This window comes from Alosa sapidissima, chromosome 19 (assembly GCF_018492685.1).
Source record: "Alosa sapidissima isolate fAloSap1 chromosome 19, fAloSap1.pri, whole genome shotgun sequence".
Taxonomy (NCBI): domain Eukaryota; kingdom Metazoa; phylum Chordata; class Actinopteri; order Clupeiformes; family Clupeidae; genus Alosa; species Alosa sapidissima.
Genome location: NC_055975.1, coordinates 27,483,293 through 27,503,292, shown reverse-complemented (window position 1 = coordinate 27,503,292; position 20,000 = coordinate 27,483,293). Strand labels below are relative to the sequence as shown.

Below are 20,000 nucleotides of genomic sequence, written 5' to 3'. Positions count from 1 at the left end.
ATGAAGGCCCAAACTAGACCCTATTATTTCACTTCAGACCACAGTGCAAGCCACTCACACTCCCAATAGGCTTGTACAATCTAATGCCACTAAGTAGGCTATCATGCTCCTCATCTCCCTCGGTAAGTGCATGCAGCGGAGATGGTGAAGGATCTCCTCCTGAGATGTTCCCATTTCAAAGGGTTATTCATATCGTCTGCAGCCTGACGGAGGGTGCCATGCCCTCTCCCAGGGGTGATCAAAGCACAAGGGAGCTGCCAAACTGTCTCATCCAGATGCCGTCGCTGCCTTCCAGCACTTTTGGTGCAAGGAAACCGATGCCTTAACATAGACTATTCAGTAATGTGTCTTACATAACATTTCTACTCATAATAATATCTGGGAAGAAAAAAAAACAGAACAGCTCACTTTTTTAGGAGCTTTCTTGGAATGTAGTTACATCACTTAACCACCTTGGTGAACAGATGTTTTGCAAAATAATGTTACTTTCACAAAGTGAACTGGGTGCTTTTTGGTCAGTGTGGGCTGCCGTAGTGAGAGTTGGCAGCCTGCACTCTTGTGATGGATTGCACTGGCCACAGGCAGGCTGTCAGAGACCAGCGGGACCCATGGTGTGTGTGTGTGTTTGTGTGCATGTATGTTTGTGCGTGTGTGTGTGTGTGTGTGTGTGTGTGTGTGTGTGTGTGTGTGTGTGTGTGTGTGTGTGTGTGTGTGCATGTATGTTTGTGCGTGTGTGTGTGCGTGTGTTTGTGTGTGTGTGTGTGCGTATCTATGTGTGTGTGTGTGTGTATCTGTGTGTGTGTGTGTGCGTGTGCGAGTGTGTGTGTGCGTGTGCGTGTGCGTGTGCGTGTGTGTGTGTGTGTGTGTGTGTGTGTGTGTGTGTGTGTGTGTGTGTACTGTATGTGTGCATGTATGTTTGTGCGTGTGTGCGTGTGTGCGTGTGTGTGTGTGTGTGTGTGTGTGTGTGTGTGTGTGTGTGTGTGTGTGTGTGTGTATCTATGTGTGTGTGTGTATGTGTGTGTGCGTGTGCGAGTGTCTGTGTGTGTGTGCTTGTGCGTGTGCGAGTGTGTGTGTGTGTGAGTGTGAGTGTGTGGGTGTCACGCTGGGAGGTTTGTGCCCTGGGGCAGCCACACTCACTGACCCCTTAAACGTCCAACAGCTTGCCTGTTCGTTCGTTCGTTCTTTCCACCCCACTTGCTCTGTGCCGCTCTGTTCCGCCATGCCCTCGCTCGTCTGACCGATCTGGACGAACCGACCAACAGCCGAGCACATGTCCCACTGTACACACTGACCAGAGCCGCTGTCCGCATTATGGCAATCACACATGGCCTCTTCCCGTAGGTCAACTGGGACAGGGTCAACATGCTGCTAGTGTAAGGGCAAGGGTGGACAGACTAAGAGGACTACAACAATATTCACCAATAGTCCTATTTAAAGCTACACCATATAAAGAGATAGATAGATAGATACTTTATTGACCCCCAAGGGGAAATTCAAGATATGCAAGAATGTGTCACTTTTTGATGCGTGATTTTATGAGACAACTAATTTGGATCATCGTCAGATTCTTCTTGGTTTTATATGTTTAGATTAGATTAGATTAGATTAGATTCAACTTTATTGTCATATGGTCGCGGAGACGGACGAAAAAAAAGCTTGTGTCATTCCCACCAGCCATCCAAGATAAACTCTTCTGTTGCTCTGTGTTTTTCATATATACGGTAATAAAAAATATTTGTGATATTGCTTTCTGTATTGTCGAAAGACATCAGTTAGTATGTTAGCAAGCTTCTGGCAATAAGGCTCTATAAGGTGTTTTTTTGTGCGTGTTTTTGAAGATTGTGCATGCCTTTTGGGTAGCTAGCTTGCTAAACCAGAACTTGCATAGTGCTGCTTTAAGTAACCCTTCTGTAGAAAAGCATTATGTAAAACATGTTTTAAGAAACATCTGTAACAAGGTGAAATGACACTCTCTTTTTCCTGCGTGGCGTCCCGTAGATGAGATTAGATTGCTTGTTGCTGTTGCAATGCTGCTCAGAGGGTGTTTGAATCAACTCAACGTTAGGGAGTTGGCAGCGGGTCACCCCTCAAGGCGCAGTAGAAGAAAAGCATGGTAGTTGTTTTTGTTTTTTCTAGTGCTGAGGGGGTAGCATAATAATCAACCTTCCCAGTGCCCTGAAATCTGACCCCCCCCCCCCCCCCCCCCTTTGTTAGAACCGCAGTGTCTTGGCAGCGCACGTGACAGTAATGACACTCAGTAGCGCGCTGACAGCCCTACAGGTCTACTCCAGTATCCCGTGGTTCATAAAACCACTCTAGGAGTCTCTTGTAAACAGACACACTGTCCCATCCCAGAGGTGTTAAATGTTTCATATACAAGATATCCTGCATTTATGAGATATGAACTATATTGTCACCCTATTGTGTGTGTGTGTGTGTGTGTGTGTGTGTGTGTGTGCGTGTATTTGGAATAGGCTGAAAGACGATGCTGTCCATAGAGCTTTTTCCCCCCATTTGTTTTCAATCGATTAGTAATACTTATAATAAACAGCCAGTTAAAGATCAGTAACTTCTCTACACTTTTGGATTTATTTTATAGTTCAGGAATCTATGAGCAAGATATAAACCTGATATAATAGTACCCATATAACGTAAACACTTTAACATAATTGTAAACATGTTTTAAAAGTGGCATTTATAATTCATCTGTGTTATAAACAAGCATAAATGAATTACCTAAATACAATAAATAGATTTAATCAATAGATATATTTGATGGTTGGGAGTACACTGAATAAATTGTGTTTTAAACTTTAAAGGGAACAGCGATAACGAACGGCTGCAAATGGTAAATAAGAAAATCCCGTTCAAAATGCAGAGAAATGTAGAGGAGTGGCTACAAGAAAAAGGTAAATATTTGTTTAAATATGTCGCTTCATTGTGTTTGTTGTGCATTTATGTTTACAATGTTAACTTCCATTCTAAAAGCTTGATAAATTCTTATAAACTTCTCACATACAAAGATGTGTGTTATATATCACCACACGTCTGTATGTTAGAAATCATTCATTGTCAAATTATTTTTGATATCAGCATAATTACAGAGGAGTATGTAACTCAAAGCATGCATGTTAAAGGGACATTGTACTCATTGCATTAAACAAATTAAACCAATATTGTGCCAGACTGTTCCTGAAACTAATTTTAAGTGATTTAAAAATAATGCATTGGCATAGTGTTTATGCTGCATGGTTTTTCAATATACACAAAAGGCAATTCAAATGATATTAATGCTCATTCTATAAGTGCATCATAAAGTCCCTTTAACACTCTTAAAATGCCAACTTGTGGAGTGGGGAGAGGAGAGTGGAGCGGCCTTGTGCGTGACTTCATGCATTTTTATATGCCTGCAATATTATTTTACATAGTGATCATTCTGCTTTACAGCCCTTGTTTTCCTCCAATTAGATTTTATGTGTTCCATTCTAAGGTCATTGCGTACGGTTTTAAAGTGCTTACCTCATGGAAAATGACATAACCTTAAAGAACTGCTGGTAAGCTATTTATGGCCCGTATATGACATAAAGAATGTCTGGAAACCTTTTGAGGGAGTGTTTGCTCACTAACCGGGGGACAAAACCTCCTCAAAAACGTATGCGGCCATTAAACCTATACTTGAACTGCCAAACTTATTCTCTGCTACCTCTTTATGTTTCCATCTTGCAGCACGAGAACAGCCACAGACTGTATTTACCGTTATGATTTTACATGACCTGAAATTTTGAGGGTTTTTTTTCTCAACAAATGTAAAGGTTCTTGATCATGAAATGCAGTTTCATACCATAGTCCATGTCTCAGGGGTTGAGAAAATGTGTTAATCTGGACAGACGGTGATGTCTGTAATCACTTTCATTCCTATTTATCTTTGTAGGCCGGCAGCTAACAATCTTTAACACCCAGGCCACCATCACGATCGGTGGCTCTGACCGCAGACGGCCCTTCCAGGGCCAGCTCTCGGGGCTCTACTACAACGGCCTGAAGGTGCTCAACATGGCCGCCCAGGGGAACCCCAACATCCGCATCAACGGCAGCGTGCGCCTGGTGGGGGACACCGGGGGGACACGCACCACCGCCCTCCCACCCGAGATGTCCACCACCTTCATCGAGACCACCACCACCATGTCCACCACCACCACGAGGAAGCCTCGCTCACCCCCCACCATACAGGTAGGCCCCTCTAAAACACCTGTCCCCCACCATACAGGTAGGCCCCTCTAAAACACCTGTCCCCCCACCATACAGGTAGGCCCCTCTAAAACACCTGTTCCCCACTATACAGGTAGGCCCCTCTAAAACACCTGTCCCCCCACTCTACAGGTAGGCCCCTCTAAAACACCTGTCCCCCGACCATACAGGTAGGCCCCTCTAAAACACCTGTTCCCCACTATACAGGTAGGCCCCTCTAAAACACCTGTCCCCCCACTCTACAGGTAGGCCCCTCTAAAACACCTGTCCCCCGACCATACAGGTAGGCCCCTCTAAAACACCTGTTCCCCACTATACAGGTAGGCCCCTCTAAAACACCTGTCCCCGACCATACAGGTAGGCCCCTCTAAAACACCTGTTCCCCACTATACAGGTAGGCCCCTCTAAAACACCTGTCCCCCCACCATACAGGTAGGCCCCTCTAAAACACCTGACCACCTCAGCACCCACTGATGCACCTGCAGTCAAACCGTGCTGTTTGAGGGCAATGAGTGCTTGTCAAGTTGACTCCAGAATGGAGCGTTATTGAAGACCCACACTCTGTTGTCAGATAACACTCACACATAAAGGTTGTATCAGCGATTTCTGGCCCAAATCTTTCCTAACAATCTGCTAGCTTTCCTAACAATCTGCTAGCTGTCTGCCCCATAAGCAGGCCATCAAAAAAACGCGTCTCTGTAGGCACCCTAGGCTCCGAGATCTGTACACAAAAACAATTGCTACCAACAAGGGTTGGCAACCCACTCAAAAGCAAAATAAAGTGTTTCAACCAATAACCGATGAGATGCGCGCTTAGGAGAGTTTTAATTGCACGGGAGGGAGGGGGAGGGAGTAGCTCTCTGTTTTGTCTGAACATCAACAGAAGTGACCTATCCCCGCTATCGCTGATACAACCTTTAAGTCCCATTAGATCCAAATCCATCCTGGCCTCTACACCCTCACTCCTCACCATCTTGGTCTCCACCCTCGTCCACTCATTTACTACACCTTCAACCTCCACACCTGTCTGGACACGTAGTCACCTCCACATACACCACCACAACCACATCAACACCAACCTCAACACCTGTCTGGACACATAGTCACCTACACATAGATCACCAAATCAACACCAACCTCCACACCTGTCTGGACACATAGTTACCTACACATAGATCACCAAATCAACACCAATTTCAACACCTGTCTGGACACGTAGTCACCTACATCACCACAACCACATCAACACCAACCTCAACACCTGTCTGGGCACGTAGTCACCTACATCACCACAACCACATCAACACCAACCTCAACACCTGTCTGGACACGTAGTCACCTCCACATGCATCACCACAACCACATCGACACCAAGAGCCACTTGTTCAACTTCACCCATTTAAATCTATCAACATCCATAGCATTGTAATATGCTATCAACAACAACAACAACCTGCATTTTTATAGCACTGTATCAAGGCACTCAAAGTGGCTTACAGTGAAGGGGGAATCTCACTAACCACACACCAGTTTGAGATGGAGAATACGCTTCTTCTATATTCTGTCAGGTCTGCTTTCTGTCTAGAACCACTCAGGTCTACTCCGCTTGTAGACCCAGACAAATCCTCGCCTGTTTTAGACCTGGTCGAGCACACACCCAGCCAACTCATATATACTTATGAAGTTCTGGAGTTGATCATTACAATGTTTTGTACATGCAGTACATCTGTGAAAATCCCTACAGATTTATGGAGGCCTACAGAATGTAAACGTTGTGTAGTCTAATGCAAACAGAGCATTAATATTAGAACATTCATAATGTATATGTCTAATGCATACTGTACTAAAATTAAAGATATTCTATCCAAGTGCGGGCCAAGAATGCTTTGATAAATTCAGTATAGATACTCTTTTAATCCCGTGAGGGAAATTTGGTCTCTGCATTTATCCCAATCCGTGAATTAGTGAAACACACAGAGCACACAGTGAACACACAGTGAGGTGAAGCACACACTAATCCGGAGAAGTGAGCTGCCTGTTACAGCGACGCTCGAGGAGCAGTGAGAGGTTAGGTGCCTTGCTCAAGGGCACTTCAGCCATGGATGTGGGCATGAGGGAGCACATCCCCCGCCCACATTTTTCCTACTGGTCAGGGATCAAACCGGCAGCCCTTTGGTTACAAGCCTGAAGCCCTAACCAGTAGACTACGGCTGCCCTAAATGAATAATAAACAAAATACACGCGCACCCACGCACCCACGCACGCACGCACACACGCAAACACTGCTGTGAATGAGGCTCGTCAAGCTTCCTGTTCATGCAGTATGCAGACAGCAGACAGCAGCTCCAGCGTGAGCCTAGAGCTCTTCATCATCACCGCTCTGCTTCTGGAGCAGTCCGTCCCCACACCGCAAATATCCAGCGCTCCCCCACCCCCTCGCTGCCTCGCTCCCTCGCTCACTCCCTCCCTCGCTGCCTCGCTCCCTCGCTCACTCCCTCCCTCGCTGCCTCGCTCCCTCGCACACTCCCTCCTTCGCCCGCTCACTCCCTCTCTCCCTCGCTCCCTCACTCCCTCCCTCGCTCGCTCACTCCCTCCCTCACTCCCTCGCTCACTCTCTCACTCCCTCGCTCACTCCCTCGCTCACTCCCTCGCCCTCCCGCTCCCTCCCTCGCTAGCTCGCTCACTAGCTCGTCCCAGATTCCCCGTAGCCTCGCTGAATAAACGAGGACATGGCTTCTGGAGAGCAGCGCGACACCTCCCTGACTCGCACTCGTAATGAGTCAGAGGAGACACGCCAGGGACCTCCGTGGCAGGTGGTGTTTTCACATCAAAGCTGCGCAAACCGCACTTACTTATCCAGTTTACCCAGAACATATTCCACTCCCAAGACATGAAATATACAAGAAATACGCAAAGAAATAGTAGATTCCCCTGACAAAAATGAAAATATGATGAATCATAGTCAGACATTAATATCTATATCAATAGCTACTACATTGTTTATGTACATACTACCTGCCATTAAACAGACAGTGCACTTTGCATAGACTTTGCATTAATTACATAGAATGAACATTCCCCAGGTGCCATCAGCAAGACAGCCCTATGAATGTTACTGCTAATATTAGTAACATCCTCTACCAACTTAGCTACAGGAGTTATTTGTTGGAATTTAGAATCTGCCTTCCTGATTTTGATATATGCTGATGTAATATTGAGCAATGCAATGGCACTGGCAGCCAGGTGTAAAATGATAGTCATATTCAAAATAAGGAATTCTCCCCCACAGACAGACTAAGTAGGGCTCAGACTGTATGTTTGGGAGTGTCATTTGAATGAAGTCGATGCTGAAATATTTTGCTCTGCTCTATGTGTGTGTTTGTGTAAGTGTGTTTGTGTGTCTGTGTGTGCATGTGTTTGTGTGTGTGTGTGTGTGTGTGTGTGTGTGTGTGTATGCATGTGTGCGTGTGTGTGTGTGTGTGTGTGTGTTTGTGTGTGTGTGTGTGTGTGTGCGCGACTTCAATTATAGTAGTTTGAGCATGACACCATGATTTACAGTACACACAAAAACATTTGAAGGACAACTCAAATCAATCCGCCTGACAGAAACCCCAACAGCTCTCCAAACTAACTTTAACAAGCCCTGACCATAAAAGAGGATGTGATATGGCAAATATAATTACGCTGGTCATTGCGTATAGTCAGTAGGGCAGAACAGAGTGTTTGGACTGGCTGGATATTAAAGCCATTACTCTTTCTGCAGCTTGTATGACACACTCACACACACACACACACACACACACACACACACACACACACACACACACACACACACACACACACACACACACACTCTGTGTGTCCTCACAAATACAGGACATGTGTACTGTGTGCTCTTATTGCACTCTGCTGGTAAAGGGCTTCCTCCATTTAGATGCCCTGGTTTGAACGTGTATGGTATAACTAAGGCACGCTGCGTCACTGCTGGTTTGAACGTGTATGGTATAACTAAGGCACGCTGCGTCACTGCTGGTTTGAACGTGTATGGTATAACTAAGGCACGCTGCGTCACTGCTGGTTTGAACGTGTATGGTATAACTAAGGCACGCTGCGTCACTGCTGGTTTGAACGTGTATGGTATAACTAAGGCACGCTGCGTCACTGCTGGTTTGAACTCTTTTTTTGCTATTTTGGGTTTCACTGGTTTCTTGTGTCAGATCGTCTAGTCTTTCAGTGTCATGACAGCTGTTGACAGCTGTGGAGACCTGTGTGTGTGTGTGTGTGTGTGTGTGTGTGTGTGTGTGTGTGTGTGTGTGTGTGTGTGTGTGTTTCCACCGTGACTTTTGACTCTCTCCGGTGGTGTCTGTCAGAGGTGAAGCGGCTAGATAAGTTCCAGGTAGCATTACAGGCCCTCAGGAGTTGTGGAGGAGCATACGGTAGCTGCCCATTAAGTCTTGTTTTCTTCCCGTGGTGCTCTCGTCGAGACCAGTAGCCTCCCGTGAGCCGGGGGGCGGGGGCCGGGCGGGGGCTGGATATCCTCGTTAAATCCATCGCCGCTCGGCCAAGCGCAGCATTTAGGTCTGCACTCTATACAAAGCGTATGCAAACTATAAACTGGTGAGCAGCAAACCTGCTGTGTACCCCAGAAGGCACGTGTGTGTGTGTGTGTGTGTGTGTGTGTGTGTGTTTGTGTGTGTTTGTGTGTGTGTGTGTGTGTTTGTGTGTGTGTGTGTGTGTGTGTGTGTGTGTGTGTGTGTTTGTGTGTGTATGTGTGTGTGTGTGTGTGTGTGTGTGTGAGAGCAGAGGGGTGTAGGGCCCAAACGCAGAAGCCTAACAAGAAGCTCACTCTGCACACCTGCACCTGTGCGGCCCTGGAACACAGTCAAAAAGTCAAAGTCAGCTTTATTGTCAATTTCTTCACATGTTCCAGACATACAAAGAGATCGAAATTACGTTTCTCACTATCCCACGGTGAAGACAAGACATATTTTACCAATTTAAGTCCACAGACAAACATAACATTCAAGTAAACAAAAAAGTAAGTAAATAAGTAAATAAGAGGGCACATATAATAATGAAAAAAATAAGAGCAGCAGGAAAATGTGGTTGAAATTGTGCATAGACAGTCAATAAAATACTAGTGCAAAGTCAGGTCAATAAAAGGCTTGGGTAGTTCTGTGTAAGTAAGAAAGAAAGTGGCATAGTGGTGCAAGTTATGTAAGAGCAGCAGAAGTGTTGTGTTTTCAGGACAACAACAACAAGTTCTAAAGTGTACAAGTGTGCAAGTGTGCAAGTGGAGTAGTGCAGGCGGCCATTGTGGGTCCAATGTCCAGGATGTTATGTAGCTGAGGGTGGAGGGGGGAGAGGAGGGAGAGAGTTCAGCATCCTTACAGCTTGGTGTATGAAGCTGTTGGTGAGTCTGGTAGCGCGGGAGCGCAGGCTTCTGTACCTCTTCCCAGAGGGCAGTGGATCAAACAGATTGTTAGCGGGGTGACTTGCATCACTCACAATTTTGGTCGCCTTGCGGGTGAGGTGGGTGGTGTAAATGTCCTTCAGAGAGGGGAGTGAAGCACCAATAATCCTTCCAGCTGTGTTCACTATGCGCTGCAGGGCTTTCCTGTTGTATTCAGTGCATCTTCCGCCCCACACAGCGATACAGCTGGAGAGGATGCTCTCAATGGTGCCTCGGTAGAATGTGGTCATGATGGCTGGTGGAGCACTTGCTCGCCTGAGTTTCCGCAGGAAGTACAGGCGGCGCTGAGCTCTCTTCGCCAGTGATGCAGTGTTGGTGGTCCAGGAGAGGTCTTCGCTGATGTGCACCCCCAGGAATTTGGTGCTGCTCGCTCTCTCCACCACAGCACCGTCGATGGTCAGTGGCAGGTGTTGGGTGTGACCTCTCCGGAAGTCAACAACAATCTCTTTGGTCTTGCTGACGTTCAGCAGGAGGTTGTTGTCCCTGCACCACGTGGTCAGATGGTCGACCTCCAACCTGTATTGAGTCTCGTCGCCCTTGGTGATGAGACCCACCAGAGTTGTGTCGTCAGCAAATTTCACTATGTGATTGTTGCTGTAGGTTGCAGTGCAGTCATGCGTCAGCAGGGTGAAGAGCAGCGGACTGAGCACGCAGCCTTGGGGGGCCCCTGTGCTCAGTGTGATGCTGCTTGAGGTATTGTTGCCAACACGTACTACTTGAGGCCTCTGACAGAGGAAGTCCAGTAGCCAGTTGCAGAGGTAGGTACTGAGTCCCAGTTTGTCAAGTTTGCAGATGAGTTGTTGAGTTGTTCATATGGTGTTGAATGCAGAACTGAAGTCTATAAACAGCAATATCACATATGAGTCTCTTTTTTCCAGGTGGGTGAGGGCTGGGTGGAGGGCAGAGCAGATTGCATCCTCTGTAGACCGCTTGGCTCGGTATGCAAACTGGAAGGGGTCCAGGGTAGGGGGGAGAATGGATTTGATATGTGACATGACAAGCCGCTCAAAGCACTTCATGATGATGGGTGTCAGTGCCACAGGGCGGTAGTCATTGAAGCAGGATGGAGCAGTTTTCTTCGGCACAGGTATGATGGTGGCAGCTTTGAAACATGATGGGACGATGGCTTGCTTCAGGGAAGTGTTAAAGATGTCTGTGAAGACATCCTTAAGCTCCCCTGCGCAGTCCTTCAGCGCACGACCTGGGATGTTGTCTGGACCTGTTGCCTTACGGGTGTTGATAGCAGCAAGTGTCCTCTTCACGCTGTCGAATCACAGCATGTGATTCGTTTTGCTTCCCCCCTTGGGATACACCACCAACCACTCAGCACAAACCATTGATAAATATTGAGCAGCCTGTCATTCCATTACAGCCCACATAAACATATTCACAGTAGAAGATCACAAATCACATCAGGTGAAATCAAAAGCCTTGATCATAATAATAATACGTTTTTGAGCAACATTCGCATGAATGCCATTTCATGATGATCGTCATGATCTTGCATCATTTGCTATCGCTTTACCTCAGAGAGCCCAATACTGAAGCAGCATTGCATAATTTTGGACTTCTATTTTGATACATACATGTTCTATATTTCAGTCTTGCACTTTAATTTAATGTTTATTGTCTATGGCTATGTCCATAGTATGTCTATGTCTGTATTTAAAGCATGTCTATGTCTGCATGGGAAAGTAAGAAACGAAATTTCAATTCTTTGTATGACCAGTGCATGTAAAGAAATTGACAATAAAAGCCGACTTGACTTGACTTGATAAACTAAGCCGGCGAGGAAGACTGAGGTGTCTGTTGGTGGTGTTTTGTTTGCGGGTCGCAGCTGATGCCTGAGCTCTGCTTTGGAGATGGGGATTAAGCGCGTCTTTCTGAGGCGAGTGCCGCCCTCTCTCTCTCTCCTGCCCGCTCAATGGACAGATTGCTGGACAGTTTAGCGGAATCGGCAGGAGGATTCTCATTAAGGCGCAGGCGAAACGTTAGGTCAACAAGCCGACAGGACATGTTTGCTCTCCAGTCCTAATTTGTGCAAACAAGATCTGTAAACAAGCTGCCTGTCACAGCAAATGTTTTCATTGTAAAGCTATGATTCCAAACGTTGCATGGAAAGGGGAGTTTGTATATATGTATATATCTATCTATAAATGATTTGTGTTTGTTTATTTATCTTTTCACTTACTTACTTGTCTATCTGTTTGTCTAAATGGGATTGCATCTTTTCTTTCTCACGCTTAATGAAGAGCGAGAGTGTATCAAGGTGGTGGGGATAGGGAGATGCTCTGCTTGCAGAGAAAGCAGCTCCTGGGTGGCCTACCTAATGACTCTTTCCCCAGAGTAGACCCAGGACTAAACTTAAAGCAACACCAAAGAGTTTTTTGTACCTTAAAATAATGTTTCCAAAATCGTTTCAGTGGTTCATCAACTCATAACATAGTCCATGGGCCAGAGCAGAAGTTGGTATCACCAAAGGTGGCAAAATCTAGCAATGATTTTCATAATCCTCTATGTCTGAGAGATATGTTTTGGTATGATAACCTTTTCTAAGTGGTAGCGTAGTTGTATTTTTACTGGCTTTTATACCCATACCCAGTACAATTCAGAATACATGCCTATGTGTAGGTATAGGTGTATGCAAGTGTGTGGGATGATGCGATATGTCTTAATCTATGTTATATCATATGTAGATGGCATAGGCTTTTAGAAAATATACAGTTTAAATGGATAATTTAGCTTTCCATAAATTACATAGGCTAAAATGTATCAGTCATACACTTTTTCACCTTTATAATATAGGATTAGATAGAGACAAAAGACTAAAAGTGGGTGGGTCAAATCCAAACTCTTGCTATATCACATCTAGAGAGTATGGGCTTTTAGAAAATATATGGGTTAGATAGCTGAATACACTTTACACAGCTATTTTAGACCCATAACTAATAGCTGTCCATTGAAAATCAATGCATTTCAATGTAATGCAAAATACATTACAGAAGTAGGCCTAAGGTATAGTGGTATGGGGGAAGTTGGGAGATGTCTCAATGCACATTATATCACATCCAGCTACACTGGCTACCTATGGCGGCCCGCATCAAATTCAAGTCTCTAACGCTTGCCTACAAAGTAGTCTCCGGTTCTGCTCCCACCTACTTGAATGCCCTCATACAGACTTACACTACCTCCAGACCGCTGCGCTCCTCTGACGAACGACGTCTAGCTCTTCCACCGGTACGCTCAAGCCAATCCAAACTTTTCTCATCTGTTGTTCCTCGTTGGTGGAACACACTGCCAGTTCCTACAAGGGCAGGGACATCCTTTTCCACTTTCAAAAAACTCCTGAAGACCCAGCTCTTTAGAGAACATCTGCTCTCATAGCAACACTTACAACAAGTCTTACTGATCCTAGCACTCACCAGCCGTTTCAAACTGACAAGTAACTGTTAAAAACAGCACTCACCGACGCACTTATTCTTACTGTACTCTAATGTTTTTTTAAACTGTCCTAAAATTGTGAGAATTGTTCTAAAACTTACTGTTTACCATGTTGTTAGTCGCTTTGGTTAAAAAGCGTCAGCCAAATGTAATGTAATGTAATGTAATGTAACATCTAGAATATATAGACTTCTCAGAAAAATATATTTTAGGGTAATTAATCTGTTTTCCTTAATGATACCAGAACTATAATGATCGGACATGCCATGATATTTCAATTCTAAAGAGAATGCATGTAGATCTTGCATAACTATTAGGCCTAAATTCTGTTTTTTCAATTTGTCTAGAACTAGATTTATTTTCTGAACATTCTACAGTACAACTTTAGAGTGTGTTGGTCAGTGTTGCCAGATTGATTGGGCTTCTTTTGACTTTGACGGGCGGAGGGAAATAAGCTTTAGGCGGGCAAACTAAAATATTGAGTTGAATGGGTCTCTATAACAAAATCGTTGTTTGGGCGGTTTTTTGCTGAAGAGGGCGGGTTTTTGAGCGTGATTGGGCGGAAATCACTAAACCCAATCTGGCAACACTGGTGTTGGTGTTTGCTGGGCCACAGGGCCAGTATGTGGATGGGAGCAGTTTAGTTAGGCTACAGAACAAAAATGGCTGTTGTAGTGTCAAAAACAGATTACAAGGTGAGTCCTGTTTATTTTTATTTGTGTTATGATTCAGATGTGTGAGAATGAGTAAGGATATGACCAATGACTAGGCTACTTGTGAAAGACTATATGTATAATAACCCAACCGGCCCAAGTAAGGTACTAACATCATTATCAAGCAATGATGTCTGCTGTAAACTGTAGACTTCCCCAATTTATGTGTGAACAAAAGGACAAAAAACAATATACAGAGATGAAGCCTATGTGTGAGAGAGCAGTTTCAGTTGGTAGGCTAACTGAATTTACTGTATTTGAATTGGGAATTTTGAGTGGCAGAATACTGATGATGCAGTCAAGCCACTGCACTCTCACTCTCTCTCTCTTCCTCACATACACACAAACATACTTAACATACATAAGCATGTTCTCTCCCTCACATACACACACACTCTCTCTCTCTCACTCACTCACTCACTCACACACACACACACACACACACACACACACACACACACACACACACACACACACACACACACACACACTTCATATATTCCCTCTGTCTCACACATAGTCACACACACTGTTGCTGAGTAGGAAAAGGCCTCATTTTAGCACATCATTCCTGATATATCTCTGTTGCTTTCAAATTGTTGTACATCCCAGAATAGAAAAGCATGGCAGAAGTAGTGGTATTCAGGAGGAGAGTTTAATACATTGTTCAGATGATAAACCTTGTGCCACCTACTGTATGAACATAAAGTCATGGAACACACTACTGAGAGCAGCTGAAATAAGAGCCTATCGCCCATCCTTGATCTTGCTAAAGGTCTCCCTGAGAGTAGAATACCATCCATATTGTATCACAGAAAATGCTGTAGCATCTTTACTATGAAGAAACTGCTTGACAAGATCCTTGCAAAAGTTTTTTTTAGAAATGTTGGCCAACTGAAAAATATGAACATGAAAAGTATGAGCATACAGCACTCAATACTTAGTTGGGGCTAATTTTGCCTGAATTACAATGCGGCATGGCATGGAGTCGATCAGTCTGTGGTACTGCTCAGGTGTTATGAGAGCCCAGGTTGCTCTGATAGTGGCCTTCAGCTCTTCTGCATTGTTGGGTATGGCGTATCACATCTTCCTCTTCACAATACCCCATAGATTTTCTATGGGGTTAAGGTCAGACGAGTTTGCTGGCCAATTAAGATACCATGGTCCTTAAACCAGGTACTGGTAGCTTTGGCACTGTGTGCAGGTACCAAGTCCTGTTGGAAAATGAAATCTGCATCTCCATAAAGCTGGTCAGCATGAAGCAAGCATGAAGTGCTCTAAAACTTCCTAGTAGACGGCTGCGTTGACCTTGGACCTCAGAAAACACAATGGACCGACACCAGCAGATGACATGGCACCCCAAACCATCACTAACTGTGGAAACTTTACACTGGACTTCAAGCGACGTGGATTCTGTGCCTCTTCTCTCTTCCTCCAGACTCTGGGACCTTGATTTCCAAAGGAAATGCAAAATTTACTTTCATCAGAGAACATAACTTTGGACCACTTAGCAGCAGTCCAGTCCTTTTTGTCTTTAGCCCAGGCGAGACGCTTCTGATGCTGTCTCTTGTTCAAGAGTGCAGTGGCTGCAGTGGCTTGACACAAGGAATGCGACAGCTGAAACCCATGTCTTGCATACGTCTGTGCGTGGTAGTTCTTGAAGCACTGACTCCAGCTGCAGTCCACTCTTTGTGAATCTCCCCCACATTTTTTAATGGGTCTTGGACACAGAGCTCTGTGAACAGCCAGCCTCTTTAGCAATGACCTTTTGTGTCTTGCCCTCCTTGTGCAAGGTGTCAATGGTCGTCTTTTGGACAACTGCCAAGTCAGCAGTCTTCCTAGCCTAGCCTACAGAACTAGACTGAGAGACCATTTAAAGGGACACCAGGCAAGCCTGATGCTTTTTCTCTACGAAACTCGCTTGGTTTAAAGCTCTTTTCCTTTTCTTTGCGTCTTCCGTCAAGGGGTTTCGCTGCTTCTTCGCTGGCTCTGCCATTATACACACGTTTGCAACAATCTCTAGCATTTCGTTAGCCTGCCTCTGTGCTGTAAACTGATCCTGCTTCGGTCGGCGGGTAGGATACACCGAACTTGCAAGTGGGATATTCTTCCTACAGGCAGTAGGGGCGGGCGAGAGAGCCTTCATTCGCCCCATAATGAGTCATTTAACCATATACCGACTTACGAAGGTGATTAATTAACACGAAAATGTTGCCTGGTGTCCCTTTAAATGCCTTTGCAGGTGTTTTGAGTTAATTAGCTGATTAGAGTGTGCACCAGGTGTCTTCAATATTGAACCTTTTCACAATATTCTAATTTTCTGAGATACTGAATTTGGGGTTTTCATTAGTTGTCAGTTATAATCATCAAAATTAAAAGAAATAAACACTTGAAAAATATCATGTGTGGAATAAATGTATATATTATACAAGTTTCACTTTTTTGAACGGAATTACTGAAATAAATCAACTTTTTCATGATATTCTAATTATATGACCAGCACCTGTATTTTGTGACAAATGTAGCAAGTATTTGAAAGATCAAAGGACAAAAGAATAGAATAGAATAGAAGCTTTATTTGTCATTTATTTGAGTATCAACACAACGAGAGTCTAACAAAATGCACAGAGTTAAGAGCTGATGACAAAATCAGAAGAGCAGCCGTCAGGAAAGGTGACAAAAGAGTACTATCCATAGCCAGTCGTGACTTAGTAGCAGCAGAAGGCCATTACCATAGATCCTGCTACAGGGCGTACACAAAGGAAGATTCAGACATAGACAAAGATGAAACTAACTTGGCCTGCAAATGTGTACGGACCTGCAAACTTCCTGACTGCTCCTGCCTTTCAAACTAATTAAAGTGCACGGAATTGTGTAGGTTACAAACTTGTAGCAATCAGATGGAGGAAGAGGAGGATGAGGAGAACATAAATGCCAGTCTGGATGAATATAATGATAGTGATGAAGATTAAAAAACATATTTTTGAGTCCTCATTAATCTTGTCTTCAAACGTTTGAGCACATCCACATAAATTCCACTGTAGCCTAAAGTTGTTTATTTTTGCAGCCAAGACATTATGGTCTCTATCAAAGCCAAACATGCCTTTCAGCCATTTAATCTATATATTTTCTAAGAGCCCATGCTCTCTAGATGTCACAAAACATGAGTTTGGACTTGATTCACCCTTTTCCATCCTTTTGCATGTATATATTAATGTATTATATAGGCGAAAATGTGTACATTTTATTTAATTTAGCCTGCATCATTAATGAAAAACTAAATCATCCATCTAAATTTTATATTTTCTACAAGCCTATGTCATCTAGATGTGATATAACATGGATTAAGACATGTCCCACCTTCCTCCAGACTTTGAGGCACCCACATCTGTACATAGGCTTGTATTGTATAATTCACTGTGTGCAGGTATAAAAGCTATGAAAAATACAACTAAGCTACCACTTAGAGAGGGTTATCATACCAAATAATGTCCCTCAGGCATGGAGGATTACAAAAATCATTGGTAAATTTTTCCACCTCAGGTGATACCGATATGTGATTTTTTAGGTCCTGGCCCATGGACTAACAGGGTAAACGACACTTTCTGCATTCGCTTAGCGGCCCTCTATCGGCTATAACAGCACTATGTAAGTTTGCCGGATCGGGTAGCGGATCTGTAGTTCGATGGAATGAGACATGAGAAACGACAAATTTGACTTGCATCTGATGTCGCAATACATTACATTACATTACAATACATTTTACTTTCATAAAATCATGCAACATATTCTACCTTGTCTGTGGACATCGTTATTTGCAAAGCAGGTGCTGGATAAACAAATAGTGCGTGCGACAGAGGAAAAGTTATTTTGTGTTTAGACAGGTAAAGACAAGCAGTGATATATAGATACAAGAGACCCTAAAATATTAGTGGAATTAAGCAACTTGCTGCAATTACAGGACAAAGTTGTGAAATGCTGTGTGACAAAGTTAAATTAATTGCAGCTTTTGAGGCGACAAGCAATGGGGGACATGTGAATTGTTTATGTTTTTGTGTCTGAGTACAGATTTAGAGGCAGTCCCTCAAAATCCTATGCTCTGATGGCTCTGAAGAAGAAGCGTATAGTTGTCTTTTCTACAGATATTTGTGAAAACATCGACAAAAACAACAACAGGCAACAGTTAACAAAACAGTCTGAAAATATTCTCTTAAATATTTATATACTGAAAAAGTCATGGATATTAAAACCAGAAGAGATACATGATCATGACTTATAATCACATAAGCACAATTACTTTCCAACACCTTTCTCAAACTTTTTTGCTACACTTAAGATAGCACCTGCAAATGTGTTAAAGAAGGCATAATTTCCTGTATGTGATCATGGGATCATGGGACTAGAAGTGTTTCAGATTCAAATGCCATGGAGGACATCAGATGATGAAGATGAGCTCACTGCCACTCCCTCAGCTCAGTATCGCTGATGTGTAGAGTGTACTCACAGCCCGACAATGTCACAGACACGATACAGACACGATTGACGGCTGTGACACTGCTCTCTCATACAGGGTTTCATCACAGGCGGTAAAAATGATACCTTGTGAATTTACTGACCACTTAAAACTGAGGAGTGGCCATATATCTTAAGTTCACAGGAGTGATCTGCAGCTGTGTTTTTTTTTTTTTTTTTTTTTTTTTTTAGCGACAAACTTGAAAGGTGTCATTGTAGATTAGACGACACAAAGGTTGTTTAAATCACAAATGGTTGTGTTTCATTTCACCTGATACTCAGAGCTCCTGGATCCACACCTCTCCAGACTCTTCCTCAGATACACTTTTGGCTGTAATCACTTCACTGAAACGTCAATATCTAATTAAGATTCCATTATGCCGTGCCCAAATCAGATTGATTCTCCCCATTGTGGAGGTGGCAGGAACATTGTGACATGTGTTGAGAGAGGCTTGAGGCCTCATATATATACCTCGCAGAAGATTCCGCAGAAGAAAAAGCCTTATCGTAAAGGTGGCTTTGTTTTGGTCCGTGTATACATTTAAAGCCTTACAAGTGCAACCCTGTAATGCCAAACTTTAAAACAGATACAAATTACATAGAAAGATACATACATAGATACATTAGATATACAGATATATTTTATCATGTGCAAATTTATTATACTTTATCATATAACTTCATATAATGATGTCAGTTATTTGTGCTTGAAATCAATATGTTTCTCTAATGAGGTGTGGTATCGCATATATTTTGCTCCAAACCTCATCAATTGTGTCTTTGATAGGATGTCAGAACTGTCTGAAACTGGAACTGTCTGAAAAAACTCCTTTCAATGTCGCATTCCAACATAAAGGTCAGCTGTCCCTCTGGCAGCCATAACTGTGTCCTCATTAACATTTTTAAAGACATAAAACCCCCAAAATGGCACCGGAACCTCTTCAGCTGAAACCATTAGATAGCGTCCATAATGGTATCAAGTTGTCTTATGTCATAGGTTAACTCTAGTTCAGAGGGGACACATATAAGAAAGCAACACTTTAAAAAGCGTTGTGTGAATGCAAGGGAACAGCGAGGGGAAAGGAATCCGATGGGTGTCAGCAGTTGGCTCCTCCAGCAGTCAGAGGGGGTAATATTTCTCAGGAGTCGCGTTCCAAATCCAATTATGTGGTGGGAGAGGAGTGCGGAAAAGCCGCGCTGGGTGTCGAGGACTGATACATTTCACTAGGTACCCATGAGTCACGGCGGCCAAGGGGTGTGCAGACGCTGCTAACCTTAGGAGACACCGGCTGCTATTGACTTCGGCAGGACTTAAGAAATCTGTGCCATAACACTGTGCTCGTGTCACCATAGGCAGAGTGCATCCAATTTGTTAGCGTCGGTAGTGCTGAAAGGGCCAAAGTGAGGTCTACTTTTCAAGTAGTTATTTGTGCCACTTTTTTATTTGCTCAAAAGTGTCGGGCGAGAGAGAGAGTGAAAGAGAGAAGAGAGAGAGAGAGAGAAAGAGAGAAGAGAGAGAGAGAGAAAAAAAAAGCCTTGCTCTGTAAAGACTGTGAAGAATAACAGAGTGATGGGCTGTGGTTTTAATATATGCCAGAAAAGCACCTTTCAGGATG

General features: G+C 43.9%; 1 protein-coding gene across 3 annotated transcripts in view; it reads left to right on the top strand.

Moving 5' to 3' along the window:
- Positions 1-2,823: 2,823 nt before the first annotated feature.
- LOC121693018 (neurexin-3b-beta-like) overlaps positions 2,824-20,000 on the top strand; it is a 39,174-nt gene continuing 21,997 nt past the window's right edge. For all 3 annotated transcript variants that reach the window (XM_042072153.1, XM_042072148.1, XM_042072152.1), the window contains exons 1-2: positions 2,824-2,909; positions 3,932-4,227. In XM_042072153.1, coding sequence (XP_041928087.1) covers positions 2,846-2,909; positions 3,932-4,227 — 360 coding nt within the window. In that variant the 5' untranslated portion in view covers positions 2,824-2,845. The remainder of the gene's footprint in view (positions 2,910-3,931; positions 4,228-20,000) is intronic.